Source organism: Cinclus cinclus, chromosome 1, assembly GCF_963662255.1.
Source record: "Cinclus cinclus chromosome 1, bCinCin1.1, whole genome shotgun sequence".
In the NCBI taxonomy this organism is placed as follows: Eukaryota; Metazoa; Chordata; class Aves; order Passeriformes; family Cinclidae; genus Cinclus; species Cinclus cinclus.
Window position 1 is genome coordinate 83,630,066 of NC_085046.1, and position 18,925 is coordinate 83,648,990.

Here is an 18,925-nt window from a genome sequence, read left to right on the forward strand (position 1 = left end):
CCTGCCTAAATTCCAACAGGATCCATAAAACCAGCAAATCTCCTTTGTCAGCCAAGGGACCTGATCCTATAGGGATGTTTAAAGCACAACTAAGTAACTGGGCTTCACAAAAATGCAACTTCCTGAAAAGTCAGCTATGTTATTATATACCATATATTATATAAATCATATACTATAACCTCTTGTCCTGTCCAAACCCCTGCCCAAGTTTGATGATTCAGTAAGAGTATGGTAAATCCAGGTCCAAATCCATTGTCTAGTTGAGAGATTACAAACTCTCTCCTCTTGAGAGGGGAGCAAGACTATTCTCTGTTCAAGGACATGAACATGAGTTTAGCTAAAAAGAGACTGAGATTAGGGCATTCATCTGGGCAGGAAGCCATTTGGCTCCTCCAGTTCTAGCTTTAGTGACTACTTACTTGCTGGATGCAACATCTGCTTAGCATAAAACACAGAAAAACATCTCTGGTGCTGGCACTGGAAACCCAGAGCTGCTACCGCACTTAAGTTAGTTCATTACTGGTCTGAATAGTTAAGCTTGCTCTTGCTCTCTGAGTCACTGAATAGTTGTGTATTTTTACAAAAGGGTGCTTCCCACATCAAGAATACCTCACAGCTTTGTTCCAGGCAGTGTCCAGCCAAGTAAGTTTTGTTTTGTTTTGTTTTTTGTTTTTTTTTTTTTTTGTTTTGTTTTTGGTTTTTGCAAAGGAGGAAATAATTCTCTGATGCTGATATATCTAAAGGCAAAAAAGAGAACTTAGCTCACTCACATTTTGGATAACAGTAGTAAGTGGTAATGCTTTAAAAGCTTTAAATACCTGTATCTAACAGCTGATTTGAGATTTGAATATTGAGCAGAGGCAGGTAACAGATACAGATGGGCAGAGTTTAACAAGCAACTCCTGCTGTGAAGATTTCAGTGGATTCAAAACTTGGGAAATCTGGCTCTTGGCTGCTTAGATTCAGAGTCCAGACACCCACACTATCAGGTATTTAAAACAGGCACTGTCAGGCATAGTTGTACCCAATTCCTTTTGTAGATATGACCCTACTCAAGCCCTTTTGATTTGACTTAATCCATTTCTCTGTGCTCATTTCAGAACCTTTCTTGACAATATTTCTTTCAAAACGTCCTGCTAAAACCACTGCAGGAACTGAAGATTACAAGCTACCTTTTTTGAAAGCAGCAACATGAATACCATGAATTGTGAAGATTTAACTCTGAACCACGCAGTTCTAAATAAAGATACAGGTTCTGGTAACCACTGACTACCTGAAAATAAAAAAAAAACCCAAAACAAACCAAAAAACCAAACAAACAAACAAAAAAAAAAAAACCACCAAAAAAACCCCTAGCAAACCTTCATGGTCACAAAAAAGAAGCTAAAAAAAGAAGCTTAAATGCAACTTCTACAAACCTAACACTCAGATGTAAAGTGGAGGGAAGTCCACCCTTAATGATTTCTTTTCAAATCTCAGGATCTTAAGCCACTTTTGTGTGGTGAGGGCAAGAGCTGACAAGTGATTTTTGAATGCATGAAGTTGGCAAGTACAAGCTAAGCAGCACAGACAGAACAGGGGTCAGCTGACATCTCTTCACCAGATACTGTTTTTAATAGCTTGTAACTTCACCATGCTTTACCATGGATGCTGAGACTTTCCATTCCAGGTGTCTGCCTCGGGCTATTTTTTTTTTTTTTTTTCAGCCAGAGTAGTTCAGCTGGTTCTGAGATGATTTTTGTTTTCCACTAACTCCAAGGACCTTTTCTTTGAAGAGGTCTAGTAACACCACATTGTGGAGCAAAATCTTGAAGTCTGGTGTGGCAGGCAGCCACTGTTTCAAGCTCTTGCCTTCTGCTATCACATACTGTAAGAAAAAATCTAAAGATACTATAATATGCAAAACCATGATTCACATGAGCAGACAGTTAATATCCTGTAAGTACACACCACAGAAGGAGGTGGGTACAGCTGCATCTCTCCAGCAGCCATAGTCTGGCTGAAAGGCACCCACACGGTCTGCTTAATCTATAACTGCTCTGAGACAGCGTAAAGTACATGTAGCTAGCTCATCCTCTAGACATTTTTGAAGGTTTTGAGGATTAGGGGATGATAAGAATTTCACAGTCATTTTAATAGCATGCTCCCCTGTGAAATTTCCATGCAGTCAAATTTTTCTCCCTCTTGTATCCAAGTTAAATTTCTACTTCTATATATAAAGCACATTTCTTCTTGTCCTGCCCTCAGTAGATAAGGAAAAATAAAGTTGATCATTGGCGTCTTTATTACCTACTGAAATTCTCTCAATGCCAGTTTAAGCCTTGGGCAAACCTTTTGTCTTACCAAGGCAAGTTAACAGTAATGATTTTTTTTCCACAGTTTATCACAGGCTGTCAAAATCAAACTAACTCTACTGTGAATCTGAACACTATGCTGAGATATATGGCATTTATTAGATATCTTTTTCTTCTAATCATGGCTGTCCAAATGAAAATATTTAACCATATCTTCCCTAGTGTCATCCTTTGGCATCTAACTACTGGCTTACAGACACCCTTTAATGAAAGACTGGGGCAGACAGACCTGTCTGCTGCAGTTTTTCCATACTCAGTTTGTGAGTTTCGTATTTTGAAAACAAAATCACAGTAGCTATTATTTCAAGGCCAGATCACTACCTAAATCTTGAACAGTGCATAGATAGCTTTAACTGTACAAAATGCAACATAACTATCCCAGGATTTGACCCTGCTAATAACAAATAAAAACACTCTAAGTATTGCCAGGAGACCAAGGAGGAAGAACATGAAACCAGGAATGTAGAACACAAGTGATTGACAAACATCAGGAAATATTAATAGTGGATGGCTGTTAACTTCCATTTAGTTGACATGAGCAGTATTCCCATTCCTATTGCCCTGAACAGTACCTGCCTATTTGACATGAAATCCTTGACAGGAAAGGATATTACCTGATCACCTGGGACCTGACATGGCTGAGGAGAAATAACATTTATCTAACTGTACCTGATTCTTCTTTCTACCCATTACAAACTAAAAAAGTGTATAATGAATGAATGAATGGTGTAACTCCTGCCACCAAAGACAGCACAGAAGTTACAGCTAGAATACAAGGCTCTGAAAAGGTAAACCATATATGTTTTAAAAGCTATTATATGGAAAAGAGTTGTTGCTGCTACTTAAGAAGTGATTGCCAGCCTTATTAATGTAGCAAAGTTCTTGATGACTTTTATCAAATATTAGCAAAGAACTTTTCTTCTGGAGAACAATCTTGCAATTATTCAGGTACATTTGTTTTATGAAATAAAAACCAACCCCCCCCCCCCCCCCCCCCACATATCCTAGAAGTGTCCGATAACTGTCTGGTATTTTAAACTACATGTTTCTTTTCCTCTTGTAGTTTTGTGTATGAGCATATATAATCATATCATGAGAGACTCATCAAGCAGAGAACTACTAGACTATTTGCTTTATTTAATAAATTGATACTTATGGACAAAACTTACACTTATATACACTGAAGACTAGGTATTTTAAAAATGGTGCTGTTGAAGATCCTCTAACATTGCACTGCTGCAGCCATGTTTGAACTAGAAAAACCTTGTGTGATAAGACTTTGTGCTGAAGTTTCAAAGCCTCTGATAAGTGTTCCTGGCTGTACTTCTAAATATTTGTTCCCAAGCTGATACATTACATAAACAAAGTCCACATCAGACCTACACATCGTTCAGCACTTGGGATGTGTTTTTTCACTCTTGATTTATGAAAACACGAAGGCCCAAAAATAAATCCAGCTAATTTTAGTACTGTGTTCCAATACTGTGTTTTATCTTGATCAACTGTTTATATGAGGACAGTGACACCAAGCGGCAGAGAGGACTCAAATTCCCTTTTTTCCAGCTGTTCTGAACTCCAGCTCTGACAGTCTGCCTTTGACAGAGAAAAAGCTGAATACAGCTAACTGTGCTGCAACTTCCAACTGCTTCACCTCTACGATGTGTATTTCAATAGCATTTGTTTTGTGGGAAGTTAACCTGGAGATACAACTCATCTGCTTAGCATAAAACAGATTTGTTTTTCTTCCCAAATTAAGGGAAAGGATTTCTGCTTCATTTACAAGATACTACTGGATTTTGTGTCCTTTACTGGTGTGAGGTGTAATGAAGTGCTGCACTTTGAGGATTTTATTGGAGATGTCTTTTCATGCATTTATACACCCCCCCTCTAAACTGTTAACAAATTATTTTCACCTTATTTTTGCTAATCTGTGGAGAAGTGTCCTTTCACCTCAAGCATAAGCGTTGACTTTGCCATCTTGACTTTGAAAATCTGCTTCTTCATCAACAACTCAAAGTATTTTAGAGGCTTTAATAATTCCAATAATAATTAGATAAAAATGGCACTGAGAATGGTTTGGTGGTTAAAGTGACTATAACTTGAGCTTGAATAAACACCTAAGGGTCTCATTTCTTACACTTTTTTTCCATTACTTCATATTGCCTGCTTTAAACAAAGAAACAAGCCAACTCCAAATCAATACCCAGAACAGAATCACTGCATTTTCTTTCCTACAATTCACAATGCACATCCCCACCATGTTATAGTGAGAAAAGGATTTAAACTAAGCATATGAAAGTTCATTCCTTTACCTTTGTAGTACTTCACGAGTTAACTGTTTCTTTATAGGCAAGAAAAATTTTCACAATCCAGTCAGTGTAACTCCTGGTACTGTACCAAAAACTATGCCTTTGCTTTTTGAAAAATGTATTTTTCTTTCAGAAATAAAATTGCAACTGCCTTTGGTTCCCACACAGCAAAACTAAAACACTTTCAGATGACCCAAAACAGTACTAGAAAGCAGACCTGAGACAACCGCAAAAGAGGAAGCCTCTACTGGATGACATTTTTCCAACAGTCCTATCTCATCAATGAAACTTCTATATAATGATCTCTAACTATACATTTCAGATATATGGCTATGTAAGATACCACTTAGTTGGAATAGGGATACTTGGTCCCACTGAAGTAAATGAGGCATCTTTTGAACAAGCAGAATAACAAATTACTCAGAATGATTGAGGGTCTCAAATCTAGTTCACAAGGAAATGCTGAGCTGAACCTTTAAAATTTTGCTGGTGTTTCCATTTAAATTTTATCTTAATACAAGTTATCTATGCCAACTCTCTGTGCCAAGATTGCAACATTTTGGAATTTTTCACCTAAGGCATCACAATTACTGAACTTTTTATGAAGCCCATTTAGTCTCTTGAAAAGACAGACGTTCTGTGACACTGAGTGAATCTGTTAGACTTTTTAAATACATCTTATACAAGCTTGAACAGAATTCAATGCAAAAAGGTCAACACATTTCTTTATGAAATGTTATGTCTTAGCTCAGGATTGGTGCTCATACAAATACTGGTGTGTCTTAAGTTGCAATACAGGATGTCACCAGTATGTATTCTGTCACCATCTGTTGAAATCAGGTGAGGCAGTGATCCTTATCTCCATTGGAGATATTCTCTGCTAATGGGCCATCTGTTAAAACCAGGTGGGGCAGTCATCTTGATCGTTTCCACAACCCATCCTTCCTCCAGGATGATATGGGCTGTTAATGGGCCATTGAGTCCCACTGCATGACTGATAAAATTACATCATCCCATTGAGAGATGCTCCACCCAGGGAGAGGAGCCAAGCCTTTCCTACCTAGATAAAAAATGAGATTTGGTACACCAAAGAAGCCTTTTTTTCCCCACTGGATTCCAGAGGAAAACTGGACCTCTCCACATCATCACTGGACCTTTGGAGGAAAACTGCACCCTTTTATAGGATCACTGCTTCAAGTGAACCACATCTGTCACTCCATAAAAACTGCAGCCACCGTTTAATGGGACTGCTACCAACACCCTGACTGACAGGGTGTCAGGTTGTATGCTGACTTTGTTAGTGTTTTTGAGTTTGTCCTGTGTAATACTGTACTTCTATTTTAATTTTCCTAGTAAAGAACTGTCATTCCTATTCCCATATCTTTGCCTGAGAGCCCCTTACTTTCAAACTTATAATAATTTGGAAGGAGGGGGTTTAATTCTCCATTTCTAAGAGAGGCTCCTGCCTTTCTTAGCAGACACCTGTCTTTCAAACCAAGACAGATTTTGGTGCTCAGTGTGTGGCATGAAGGCATAGAGAGAAAAAAGGAATAACAGTTCTTGAGTAACCTATTTTTTGTGTGCTGGATATAGAAGCCTCATTAGATGGCACCATGTGGTATAGCTTACCCTGGTTTGGGTGGCACGTGGCTTTGGCTATATTTTTCCCACTTGCAGGCCCTTAGCTAAACATGGGCCCTATAACTAAAGTTCCTGTGGCTGTTATCCAGTTTGCTTTATGGGTTAATAAGGTAAGGAATTAATGGATTTTTACCTTCCTTTGGAAGGTGGGTACATGGATTCAAGGCTATCACACTCTAACTGTATGTTCATGGGGATACTTTAATAATAGTACCTACTGTGAGGAAATGACACGAGGGAAAATTTTCTCCCAACACTTCATCCAGTTTTTTGGGTCTACTCCAGCAGTGTTTGAAGGGTTCAACTCTTCTCTAAATGCTAATGATATCATACAGTGGCTGGTGTTGCTGATATGCCTGTTCTATTTAGCATTCAAAGATAAGGGGATATTGTATTGGATAATCACTCTGATACCTACCCCAAGAAAAATGGATGCTATCTCAGAGCCTGACCCTGCCCCAGAGCCCACCTCAGAAAGAAACCACCAGGAGTGGGTGGGGGTTCTAGTGAAGGAGATATATTAGATGGGTGTTGAGGGTTAGTTCTTTCTTTTTTTTCCCTCTGTGGAATTTTCCCCATTGTCATGCTAAGATACCTGTTGACTGGGCCCTGATGACAAGGGGGAGGGGACGGGAGGGAGCGAGATTCAAACAGCCAGAAGAGGAAGAGGAAGGCTGGGCATCGGCCCATTTTCCCCACGGAGTTCGGACGAGAAGGACGATCGCCGTCTGTGTCCCATCCCAGCGTCGGGAAACCACCATCGGACCCTGCCCTGCTGTCTTCTCGCTGTGAACTACCACCATCCAGCACTCTACTGAGCAGCGGGACCAACACCGTGAGCGGAGAGCTCTCTCTCCATCTCTCTCTCCCCCTGGGACAGCGCTGCCATCACCCCCAGCCCTCCTGCGGCTCTGCGGGACCCGCCCGCTCCCAGCACCGGGAACTGCAGCTCAGGGAAAAGGTGCCTGCAGCCAAAAAACACTGGGACTGAGTTACTGTTCTGTTTGTGGGTAATTTCATAGCTGTTGTTGTTCTTGTTTGTCGTGTTAGATATACTAGTAAAGAACTGTTATTCCTACCCCCATATCTTTGCCTGAGAGCTCTCTTAATTCCAAAATTATAATGATCGGAAGAATCACATTTTCTTTCAGTCCAAGGGGAAGCTTCTGCTTTCCTTGGCAAACACCTGTCCTTCAAACCAGGACAGATTTTGGCCACCCAACGTGGGGCCCGAGGGCATTGAGAGAAAAGGGTGAAAAAGGAATAACAGTTCTTGAGTTACCTCAGTTTTGTGTTAGGTGGCATCATGTTGTCCAGCTTAACGTGGTTTGGGCTCCATGTGGCCACAGCTTTATCTCTCCCATTTGCAATCCCTTACTTGAACATGGGTCCTATAACTCAGGCTGCTGTAACTATTATCCAGTTCCTTTTGTGGGCTGATAACGTGAGAAATTCATGGATTTTTAACTTCCTCTGGAAGGTGGGCACATGGATTTGGAGCTATCACACTCTAACTGTATGTTGTTGGGGCTACTTTAATAATGGTACATACTGTGAGGATATGACACCAGGGAAAATTTTGTCCCAACCCCTTACACAGTTTTTTGGGTCTGCTCCACCAGCTTCTGAGGGGTTCAAATCTCTTCTAAGCAGTAATGATATCATACAGTGGCTGACATTGCTAATAGGCCTTGTAAACCTGTTCTACTTAACATTCCGAGATGAGGGGAGATTGACTTGGATGACAACCCTGATACGTCCCCCAAGGAATAGGGATCCTGCCCCAGAGCCTGGCCCTGCCCCAGAGACTAAGGACTCTGCCCCAGAGCCTGACCCTGCCCCTGCCCCAGAGACTAAGGATTCTGCCCCAGAGCCTGACCCTGCCCCTGCCCCAGAGACTAAGGATTCTGCCCCAGAGCCTGACTCTGCCCCTGCCCCAGAGACTAAGGATTCTGCCCCAGAGGCTAAGGATGTTGCCCCTGAGCCTGATTCTGCCCCAGAGCTCACCTCAGAAAGGAACCATCCAGAGTGGGTGGGGTTTCTAGTGAAGGAGATGGGCCAAATGCTGAAGGAGTACCTTTCCCCAGCTCTTGAGAAACTCTCCCTCTGCCTTAAAGAGGGAGAACCTGATGGTGCAGCAGTGGAACCCACAAATGTTACATCTCTCCAGGCTCCAGCTGAACTGCAAGGGCACTCACAGCCAGCAGCAGTTGCCCCCGTGGAAACTAGAAAATCTAAGGTGAAAACAAAGCACCTAGATAATAATGATCAGAAAGCAGGGCCCTCACAACCAGCAGGGGACCCAGAGGTTGAGATCGTCACAGAGTCCCTGTCATACAAGAGTATCCGTAATCTTCGTAAAGACGTTGTACGAAGGGGCCGTGAGGCTTTTACAACATGGTTACTGCGGGTCTGGGACCTTATGGGTACAGGTGTGCAACTGGATGGTACTGAGGCAAGGAATTTGGGACCCCTGACCCAGGACTCAGGTGTGGATCACATATTCGTAAGGGAACCAGGCCCCCTTTCCCTCTGGGAGCGGCTTTTAATGAGTGTAAGAGAGAGGTTTGTCCATAGAGAGAGAATGCAGGAGCACCACCATAGAATGCGCTGGAAGACCGCTGAGGAGGGGATCCAACAGCTGAGAGAAGTGGCAGTACTGGAGATACTCTTTGGGAGGGGTGGACAACATGACAATGACCCCGACAAGGTCAGGTGCACAGGGCAGATGTTGTGGAATCTCGCACACCTGGGGCCATCTCAATACACCACATTCATTTCAGCCATTAATGCTGACACCAACCACGAGACAGTGGGTTCTGTTGCCGATAAGCTCAGAAATTTTGAGAGTATGATCAATGGCCCAATGCAGGCTCAGGTCTCTGCCGTGATTAGGGAACTCAGAGAGGAGTTCAAGGAGGAGATAAGAGGGGTGAGGGAGGAGATGAGGAAGGTCAATGCAGCACCAGTGCGAGTCACAGATCCCAGAGTTAGAGCCCAACGTCCCCCAGCTAGGGATAGAGGGTACACCCCACGAGCTGACCTGTGGTTCTTTCTGCGTGACCATGGGGAAGACATGAGGAGGTGGGATGGGAAACCCACTTCTGCCCTGGCAGCGCGGGTGCGTCAACTCAAGGAGGGAAACACTAACCAAAGGAGCTCCACTAAAGTGAAGGTAGCCTCAACTTCCCATAACCAAGATGTAGGGTACTACAAAAGGGAGGATGATTTGTCAGATCCCCTTGAGGGAACCTCCAACATGTATGCCCAGGAAGGAAATAATAACCAGTGCTAGAGGGGCCCTGCCTCTAGCCAGGGAGAGGCACGGGAAAACCGGGTCTTTTGGACGGTGTGGATCCGATGGCCTAGCACATCAGAGCCACAAAAACATAGGGCATTAGTTGACACTGGTTCACAGGTCACCCTAATACCATCAGAACATGTTGGGGAAGAGCCTGTTTCTATTGCTGGGGTGACAGGGGGATCACAGGAATTGACTTTGCTGGAGGCTGAGGTGAGCCTGACTGGGAAGGAGTGGCAGAAGTATCCAATTGTGACTGGCCCAGAGGCACCGTGTATTCTAGGCATAGACTTCCTCAGGAATGGCTATTGCAAAGAGCCAAAGGGACTCAGGTGGGCTTTTGGAATAGCTGCTGTAGAGGCAGAAAACATTAAGCAATTGAACACCTTGCTTGGACTGTCAGAGAACCCATCTGCAGTGGGACTCCTGAAGGTGAAGGAGCAGCAAGTGCCAATTGCCACCTCCACAGTGCACCACCGGCAGTACAGGACAAATCGAGATGCCGTGATCCCCATCCACAAGATGATCCGTGAGCTGGAGGGCCAAGGGGTGGTCAGCAAAACCCACTCACCCTTCAACAGCCCCATCTGGCCTGTGTGCAAGTCTGACGGAGAATGGAGATTGACTGTGGACTATCGTGCATTGAATGAAGTGACTCCACCGCTGAGCGCTGCCGTGCCGGACATGCTGGAACTCCAGTACGAGCTGGAGTCCAAGGCAGCAAAGTGGTATGCCACCATTGACATTGCCAATGCATTTTTCTCCATTCCTCTGGCAGCAGAGTGCAGGCCTCAGTTTGCTTTCACCTGGAGGGGCGTGCAGTACACCTGGAACCGACTGCCCCAGGGGTGGAAACACAGCCCCACCATCTGCCATGGACTGATCCAGGCTGCACTGGAAAAGGGTAAAGCTCCAGAACATCTGCAATACATTGATGACATCATTGTGTGGGGGAAAACGGCAATGGAAGTATTTGAGAAAGGAGAGAAGATCATCCAGATTCTGCTGGGAGCCGGTTTCGCCATCAAGAGGAGCAAAGTCAAAGGTCCTGCCCGAGAGATCCAGTTCCTGGGAGTAAAGTGGCAAGACGGGCGGTGCCAAATCCCCACTGAGGTCATCAATAAGATCACCGCGATGTCTCCACCAACCAACAAGAAGGAAACACAAGCTTTCCTAGGTGCCATAGGCTTTTGGAGAATGCACATTCCTGAGTACAGCCAGATCATGAGCCCTCTCTACCTGGCCACATGCAAGAAAAACGATTTCCACTTGGGCCCTAGGCAGCAACAAGCCTTCACCCAGATCAAGCATCTTTATTGTGTTACCCACAACCAGCAGCTTTTCCATTTCACTAATCTTTTATTATGAAATCTTCACAGATTTACAGTTTGGTGTTTCTACAATTTACAGCCAATCAATTTTTTACCCATTTCTCCTTTTGAACTCTTTTTATATTACTCTTTTCATATGGGATTCGTTCTCTTACTCCTTTTTTTTCCACAATTTCCTGTCACCCTTCTCTGTGGCTAGTGAGTTCTATATTTGGCAGATCCACATTCCTTTTCCCAAGATCTGTTTATGAAAGGGGCATTCAGAGCTGAATGTTGCATTTCAAACTTCTATCACATCATCAGAGTCTTCTCTAGGTTTTGAAATTATGATTAAAAAGTAAAGTAATTAAAAAAAGTAATAAAAAGATGTTCCATTTGTTATAATTACTATACCATGAGAACTGTCTTAGAAAATATTTAGGATTCACACTTCCTAATCTGATACCTTCCTATTTAGTTCCTCATAAATTGGCAGGCTCTCAGTCACTTAAAATATTTCTAAATGTGGCTCACAGGATTTTAGTACCCCAAACCCTACTGAGGTACTTAACAAAAATCCTATCTGCTTTTTCCAGTGTTTACTCTTCACCCCCAAGGTCCTTATGAAACAAATAGAATGCTGCCATGCTGCAGAAGTCAGATACAGGGATGAAAAGGAAAGGTGTGGTTTTATAAGAAAAGCCCCCTTTAAATAGCACTGGTAAGGCATACTACTATTGCATTATGCAGGAGTGTCACTGCATGTCACAGCACCTAAGCTCTTTCTCACAACTGCTTAGAATTTAACATTGAAAGAAACTTTATTCATAATGAAGCTAGCAAGTTTTATTTGAAGACAAAGCATTACATTTTAACTTCATGAAGATATGCAAACTGTACACTCACATAATGAAGCCTGCTAAAGCATAAAGCTATTTCTATTTCTACTTGGCTAAGCATCAGGAACAGCAGTGGTTTTTGGTTAAATCAAACTGCAGGATCTAATAAGAATGCAATAGCATCTACAAGCTGTGTTAGTACTTACATCCAAGCTTCCTTCACTTGTAGATGCAGAACTAAAAACATCCTCCTCTCCACAATCTCTGTTCATCCTCAAGTATTCTTCTGTCTGCAACACAAACAAGTGTCCTACACAGCAGCAGCAAAGGAAGCAAAACTGCAAGAACACGCCAGAGCAAAATACCAAACTCCATCACGGAACCAAGACAAACTGTCTCAGTAGTGCTGGACCTGATTGCTGAGAAGCTCTGAAGTAGCCTGCAAAATTCTCTGATGTAGGCAAGGAGCTAAGAATGCCATTAACAAAAAGATTTGAGAATAAAAAGACAAAATACTTAGGCAAGGATAAAAATAGGGAGTAACTAATTCCTGTGATATCAGGGACCAGACTCCTAGTCTCTGCAATACCCACAAACACAATGGAACAAGCAGGGAGCTCCTTCTTTGCCATTTCCCCATGAACAAACTGTTTCTGTGTGCTAGCACATACCTTACTTAAGCCTAGATCCCATGATTGTCTGCACAGCACCTCTGCTCCACTGGATTGTTTAGTAGTGCCAATTTGATCTGGATTTAGCCTCAGGCAAACAACTACATTTAACATCAAAAAGAAATGGAGTTCATGCCACCTTTATGTTTGTTATGCCAGCTGCAGGAGAACAGAGGATAACTGATCCAGCGTAAAATTAGAATGCAGAGAACAAGATGATACCTGATCTGGCATTAAGCCTGCCAGTACAAAGTTAACCAAAGAAATACTTTTAACAAATTTGTACCAGCCATGAGACTACGACTTTGCTTTCGTTCTATGTCACAGTGTTTTCAACATAACGGAAAGTTTTATTAGAAAAGCTACATCTGGTGTATTGTCATACCACAATTACTGCTCTCACTGAGCCAGTTGAGAAAGAAAGCATGTGTGTGGGCATGGAAATCTGAGCATAGGCCTGTAGTGTGCAGTGACATCTGATCCAGGACAGCTTGCAACACAGGCTAACCCTCTTCTTCCTTGCAAAAGAAATTGCCTTCTCCTTGCAAATGCCTGCAAGTTTGCAGTCCTGCTACTGTATATGACTTTGAACAATTCTTCCTATCAAATGGTTCTAAAATAGAGACTATGCATGATCACATACATACACACACACACACCTCACCACTGCAAATCATAATGCAAACAAACAAACAAACAAACAAAAAATACACAGAACCAACTTAATCCTTGTGGAGGAATAAAAATGTAAAAAAAAAGCCATCAAGAGCAGAGTTTAGGCACCCTGAGATTTTGATTCCAGTTCCCTGAAATCACAAAGCATCCCATCCTCTAATACCTTCATAAACCTACCAAATCATTTATTAAAAAAAAAAAATATTAATTTGACCTCATCCTGCTTGTTGAGTACAGTTTCACTGCTGTTTTGGTCAGAAAGCTTTCACAATAGCAAGTCAGACATATTATGCTTAGTTAACACCTGCTTGCTCCTATGTGCTGTGCTATTCTTCAGTTTTCAGTAATTCTTCCATCTATTGTATTTTAAATTCCCATAGGTTTGTGAAGGCAACACTTCCTTCTTTGCTTGACTAAACAAAATGACTGATTTACTTTATTTTCCTAGAGTAACTGCCATTTGAAAGTAAGTGTCCAATAAAGAAATGACCAAAGAAAATCAATTAACTTGTCAGAACTATCAGCAAGAAAGACTTAGACCTTTTCCTCAGATTTAGAAGCTGTTTCTCACACTTGTTTGTACAGTTCCTACTTTTCCCCAGGTCGAATACTATTTTGAATTTAATTCACCCTCAATATCCTAAGCATTTCTTAAAATCTGTATTTAAAAAAACTCAGGGTATCACCTGCTTTGCTTTGATTAACAAGTAAGAGAAAGAGAACAGGAAAAAAAAAAAAGAGAGGGGCTTGTAATCTTTGAACACATTTCCAACTCTGCTGTGAGAAACCCACTGCAGTAACCACTGGATTAGGATGCTTCATAGCCACTTTTGCTAAGGTTGTAACCATAAATACTTTAAAAGTTAAAACTGATCTGCTTCAGGAGTTAGAACTGCAACAACACAGATCTCACACTTGAGTTCAGTAAAATGCAATGAGAGGACAAAGTATGATGCAGAAAGTGCATGCTGTAATGTGTTTGGTTTTTCCAGAGGAATTACAGCCCCACAGCATGCTCCAGAGGCTCAGGCTGAGCTCCCTTGTTTACTTGTTTCTTCTTCTTGATCCACTTATAGTTTTTTCCCCTTCTAAACAGGAAGCATTTTCTTATACTTAGTGGAAAAACATTCTGAAAATTACTGACTTCTTATCTCATAAAATAGTTCCTACATGTTCCTCATAAGATATTAAGAATAGTTTAGTATCTATGACAGAAATAAGGTTTTCCAACACAGTAATTCACAATGTCCATAAAGGAAACTATTCCCTAGCAAAAGTACCACAAATTTGGTAATGAATAAAAAGGCAGACAACTGTGGGAAATTTTTAAAAGTCTTCACAGTTTTGAGAATTTGACTGAGAAGACTAGATGAGTAAAACACCAATCCATTAACAAGCAAACGTTTCTTTCTGCCAGTTAACCAGGTACATATTTTGTAATTCCACTCTACAAGCCTTGGAGGGTTTAAACTAGAAAAAAGAAAATTCCCTCTTCCCTCTGACATCCTAGAGTATTAAATACTTTACATCTAAAATAATTTAACACTAATATTTTTAGTAAAGAATACAAAAGGTATGAACTTAAAAGCCACTATTTTTTCTATGTTCTTAAGTCAGAAAGTTCTTCTGTATTTTATTCCTGTGATAAATGAAATACTCTTCATTAATGCATCTGAAGGGAATTATTTTATACAAGATTTCTTTCCTAAATTTTTCAGTTCAAGAATACAAGCAAATTTAAAAAAGGCTAACATGTACGCCAGCAGATGCTGGTGCTTCAGGTCAGTATTGGAAGTTATTTCTTTTATACCTGATTCATCAGCTTTACAGATTTGGAGATGGCAATGGCCTGCACAGAGCTTCCGAGAGGTATAAATGCTTTAAAAGAGATTATCACCCATGCACAGAAGAGGTCATAAGACACATCTACTTGACAATAAAATTGTTCTGTATTACATCAGTCCTCTCATAAATGCATTTTATAATGTGAGTACTGCTAATAAGAAGATACAGATTGCTTGAATCTACTGCCCTTTTTTAACACCTACTAAACTCACAGCATTGAAAAAAAGTAAAGAAAAAAGTAAATGGTGAACATGATTGATTCCTTCAATAAGCAGGTAATATCTCCATCAGGCTGCACTGATTGCACATAGTTTACGACCCTGTTAACAGATTACTGTCTGGAAAGAAAAGGAAGGCAGGCCAAACAAATGCCACCACCGTAAGACTTAACAGATCTGGAAAGAAATATATTCTCTTTACTAAGCAGTACACTGCTGAACACTTACCTTGCTGTTTCTTCTATCAGCATTAAACAATCCCAAAAGTCTTGTCTTTTCTTTCTCTATTGCATCACTGCTTACTGAAGCCTTTCGATTTGGTTCTGAAATGATTTTAATGGAACAGTTGTTACATTTTTGAAATAAAGATTCACAAGATAAATACTTTAAAACATCCTAGATTAATACTGGATTTCTTTGAGCCAAAGATGTTATGGACTGGATTATCTAAGTAACAGCCAGATCCTGCACATACTTTATCGTCAAGCTTTCATGTGTTTGGAGTATATTCAAAAATCTAATGAAGACAAATAGAATAATTTAATAAAGTGCACTAGGTTTTCAATCACAGTCCAGTAACTCTTATTAAAAGGCAAATCATGAGCAAATTGCTTATGACTTCAGAAATGCTTGTTAGATGCATCACTTAAATCTCATAGAGCACCATAATACTAAAAGAAGATATACTGGTGAGTATCTTTAACAATTCATAGGTCTGACTTCATACTTTAAACTAAATGAGAGATTCTCAATGTGTAATTTGGATAAAGCTCTATAAAAACGAAGAAGACCTTGCCCTTGGAAATAGGGCTCTCCTTAGAATTTAAACTAGCTGGTTGTGGTCACCTTTCTTATCCTGGTTCTTTTATTCCAGGTGGGAAAAGAGGGGAGTTTATAGGTATTTCAGGCAGTAAGAGCTTATATGTGTCTCCCTTGAACCTGCTTAAGAAATTGTATGAGTTCTCATACCATTTAGTATCCCTTCAGCTTCTCATCCACAAGATGGATGAGCAAAATGACACACTCATGCATTACAGGAAACAACACTGCCCATTTAATACACAGACGATGAAGCCTCTCACTTTTTTAAATTGACTCTGCATAATGCTATAAATCTTTCCTCCTGATTCCAAGCACATTAGATTATTCCATTAGCATTCAAAAAAGTTTAGCTCACAGGGAAAAAAAGTACTTTCTCTTGTAAATATTTGCTTAATATCAATTAAAACTCAAATTCAAAATGACTTATTTGTTGACACAAAATAAAGGTTTACCAAAAAACCTCGCCCCAGAACTCTTGTAAACTTATTTGCACAACATACAAAGTTATTTTCACAAAGATCACTTTTGCATGTAAACAATCTCATGTGCCAGAAGGTGTCAAACACATACAGTGAACACAAAGGACAACAGGGAGAAACTATCCTTAAGAAAGGATGCAACTGCACTGCAAACAAATACAATGAATTCATACTTTTCTTAAACACTAAGCACTCCCTATGCTGGTTTGTTGCTTGGGGCTGAGCTGTGACTAGATATGGATTTTGATTCCTCTCCTTGCATAGTCTTCAACTATAAACAATGCTGTTGAATGGCTAACGTAGCAGCTGATCATCAACACTGTCATTGAACATTGTGTAATCCCAGTAAATTAGGACTTAAGTAATGCATATAATATCAAAATACTGAGTCTTTATTAATCTTTAATCTGTATAACTTTTTCTTAAATAAATACAGTAGATATTCAATCTAGTATTGATCTTCATGTGAGAGGAAGTCACAGCAATGACAGAGGATTAGGGGGAAGAGTGCTGCCATTCGTGAAGCCAAGGAGCCATGAGCTAAGATTTGCTCAGTGGCTATCACCTACTAGAGGTGGACTTCCTTAATAAAAAAATTAAATAACTTACCCAGTTTTACTTTGGTAATGTTGTGTGTACCAGTAACGCGAAGAAATAAAGCTCATTAGAAATCACCCATACCTTTCTTGAGGATAATTAATTTAAGCAATGTATTAAAACAGACTTAACAGGGAAAAGGACACACTAAACACACACTTTTTCTATTTGACTGGAAGCAGAAGCACAGATATAATCTAATTCAACCCCAACTACTGTAACAGTTCAGAAGTCACTATCTATTCAGTTACCTAATGTGTTTGTATACATTTGATATTAAAGTGCTTTGCTGCATGTAAATTGAAACCAGTGGAAGATCTCACAGACACCAAAATTTTCTGCCTTTGCTACTAAAAAAAAAAATTGAACCCAAGAGACCTCAGAAATGTTAGTAATTCTGAAATTTACCTAATAATGATTTAGGTAAACTGAACAGGCTTGGAATCTATAGAGAGACACCACATCACAAAACAGTTCTATAGCAGCATTTGTTACTTGCTGGCATTTTAATGGCTATTACTGTAGAGACAGTACACACAGAATGTGTTTGTTCTTAGCAGAAGCACAAGACATGTAAGCAACACTTTGGAAAGACAAAACAGATCAAAAAGAGCTTGTTTCTCTATGGCATTTTATTGAACATTCTTAAAGATCTATCTACCAAACCCACACTGAACCTAGAGTGAAAGAGTTAAACACAGAGTGAAGCTTCCCCTCAGCAGCATTGTACAGTACCTCTATAGTTCAGAGAAGGTTCAGACTGAGTTTTTGATGGAGGAACTGGAAAAGTCAGGCAATGAAAGGATAAGAGAAAACACATTAAAGTTCTAATATAGCCCTGTAAAGCACAATATTCATTAATTAGTCCTAGCACCCTTTTTCCTAAGCATTACAGAAAAAATGTTGACCACCAACACACATTCAGAGCTGCTACTGAAGGAGTTTAGCTGCATTTGTATTAATTCCTGATTCATTCACGAAGCTGCTTCAGCTGCTAAATAGAATTAAGTAAGCAGGTGGCAGCAGAGCTTCTGTTTTAATAATCCTTTGGCTCTTGGTGTTTTCTGTTTCAGGCAAGAGAAGAGTGAGGAGTTTTTACAGAATCTGCTCTTACAAGCACAGCCAATGGCTTTCAGCACCTGTGATACCTTACTTGTTAGTGAGAATGTGTTTTAAAAAATCTATTTTCTGTTAAATAAGCAGGCTAGATACCCACTCAATGCACAAGTCACAGACCAACTGCTACTGAAACCAGCAGGTTTATTCCTCTTGGAGATTACAAATGAGAACACTGAAGAAGAAATTTGCTGAAACAAAGGAAAAATTCTTGTAAATTTTATGTGCATTTACTGGTTTTCTCAGACACCATGGTGCAGAGTAAGAGGAAAGTATAAAAGATCCTGAATTATGTGCAGGATCAGGGTGATTTTATAATAATGAAAGGAAAAGAATACTGACAGGTTAAGAAATATTAGAGTATTTAAAAAAAAGGCTGATGTAGAGAGCAGCACCCTATGATGTGTAGATCTTTGTGGGTCCATTCAACTCAATATATTCAGTGATTCCATGATAATTTGCTGCTATAATCCCAGCCCTGTAGTAAGGTCTTGGTTTTGACTCTATATGCTACAACCAAATTCGAGGACCAGCACTGCAGCAGCATACACACCACCACTTTCATTTGAAAGGAAAGACTTTACAGAAGGCTTATGGTAATTACTCTCTAAGTTGTCCCTGAAGTATGTTCAGGAAATGAATCCCATTGAATACACTCCATGTTCAATATGCTGCTCCAAAATGGTTAGCTTAATTACAGTAAACATGTCTTGAAAAAAACAAACTTGCAATTGAGTTATGACATGTT

At 40.4% G+C, this 18,925-nt stretch overlaps 1 protein-coding gene across 1 annotated transcript in view; it reads right to left on the reverse strand.

The window, feature by feature from the left end:
- Positions 1-18,925, reverse strand: part of COBL (cordon-bleu WH2 repeat protein) — a 155,735-nt gene that overhangs the window by 89,799 nt on the left and 47,011 nt on the right. Inside the window, exons 5-7 of the mRNA XM_062511003.1 lie at positions 17,797-17,841; positions 15,392-15,486; positions 11,961-12,044 (exon numbers count right to left, since the gene is read on the reverse strand). Coding sequence (XP_062366987.1) covers positions 11,961-12,044; positions 15,392-15,486; positions 17,797-17,841 — 224 coding nt within the window. The remainder of the gene's footprint in view (positions 1-11,960; positions 12,045-15,391; positions 15,487-17,796; positions 17,842-18,925) is intronic.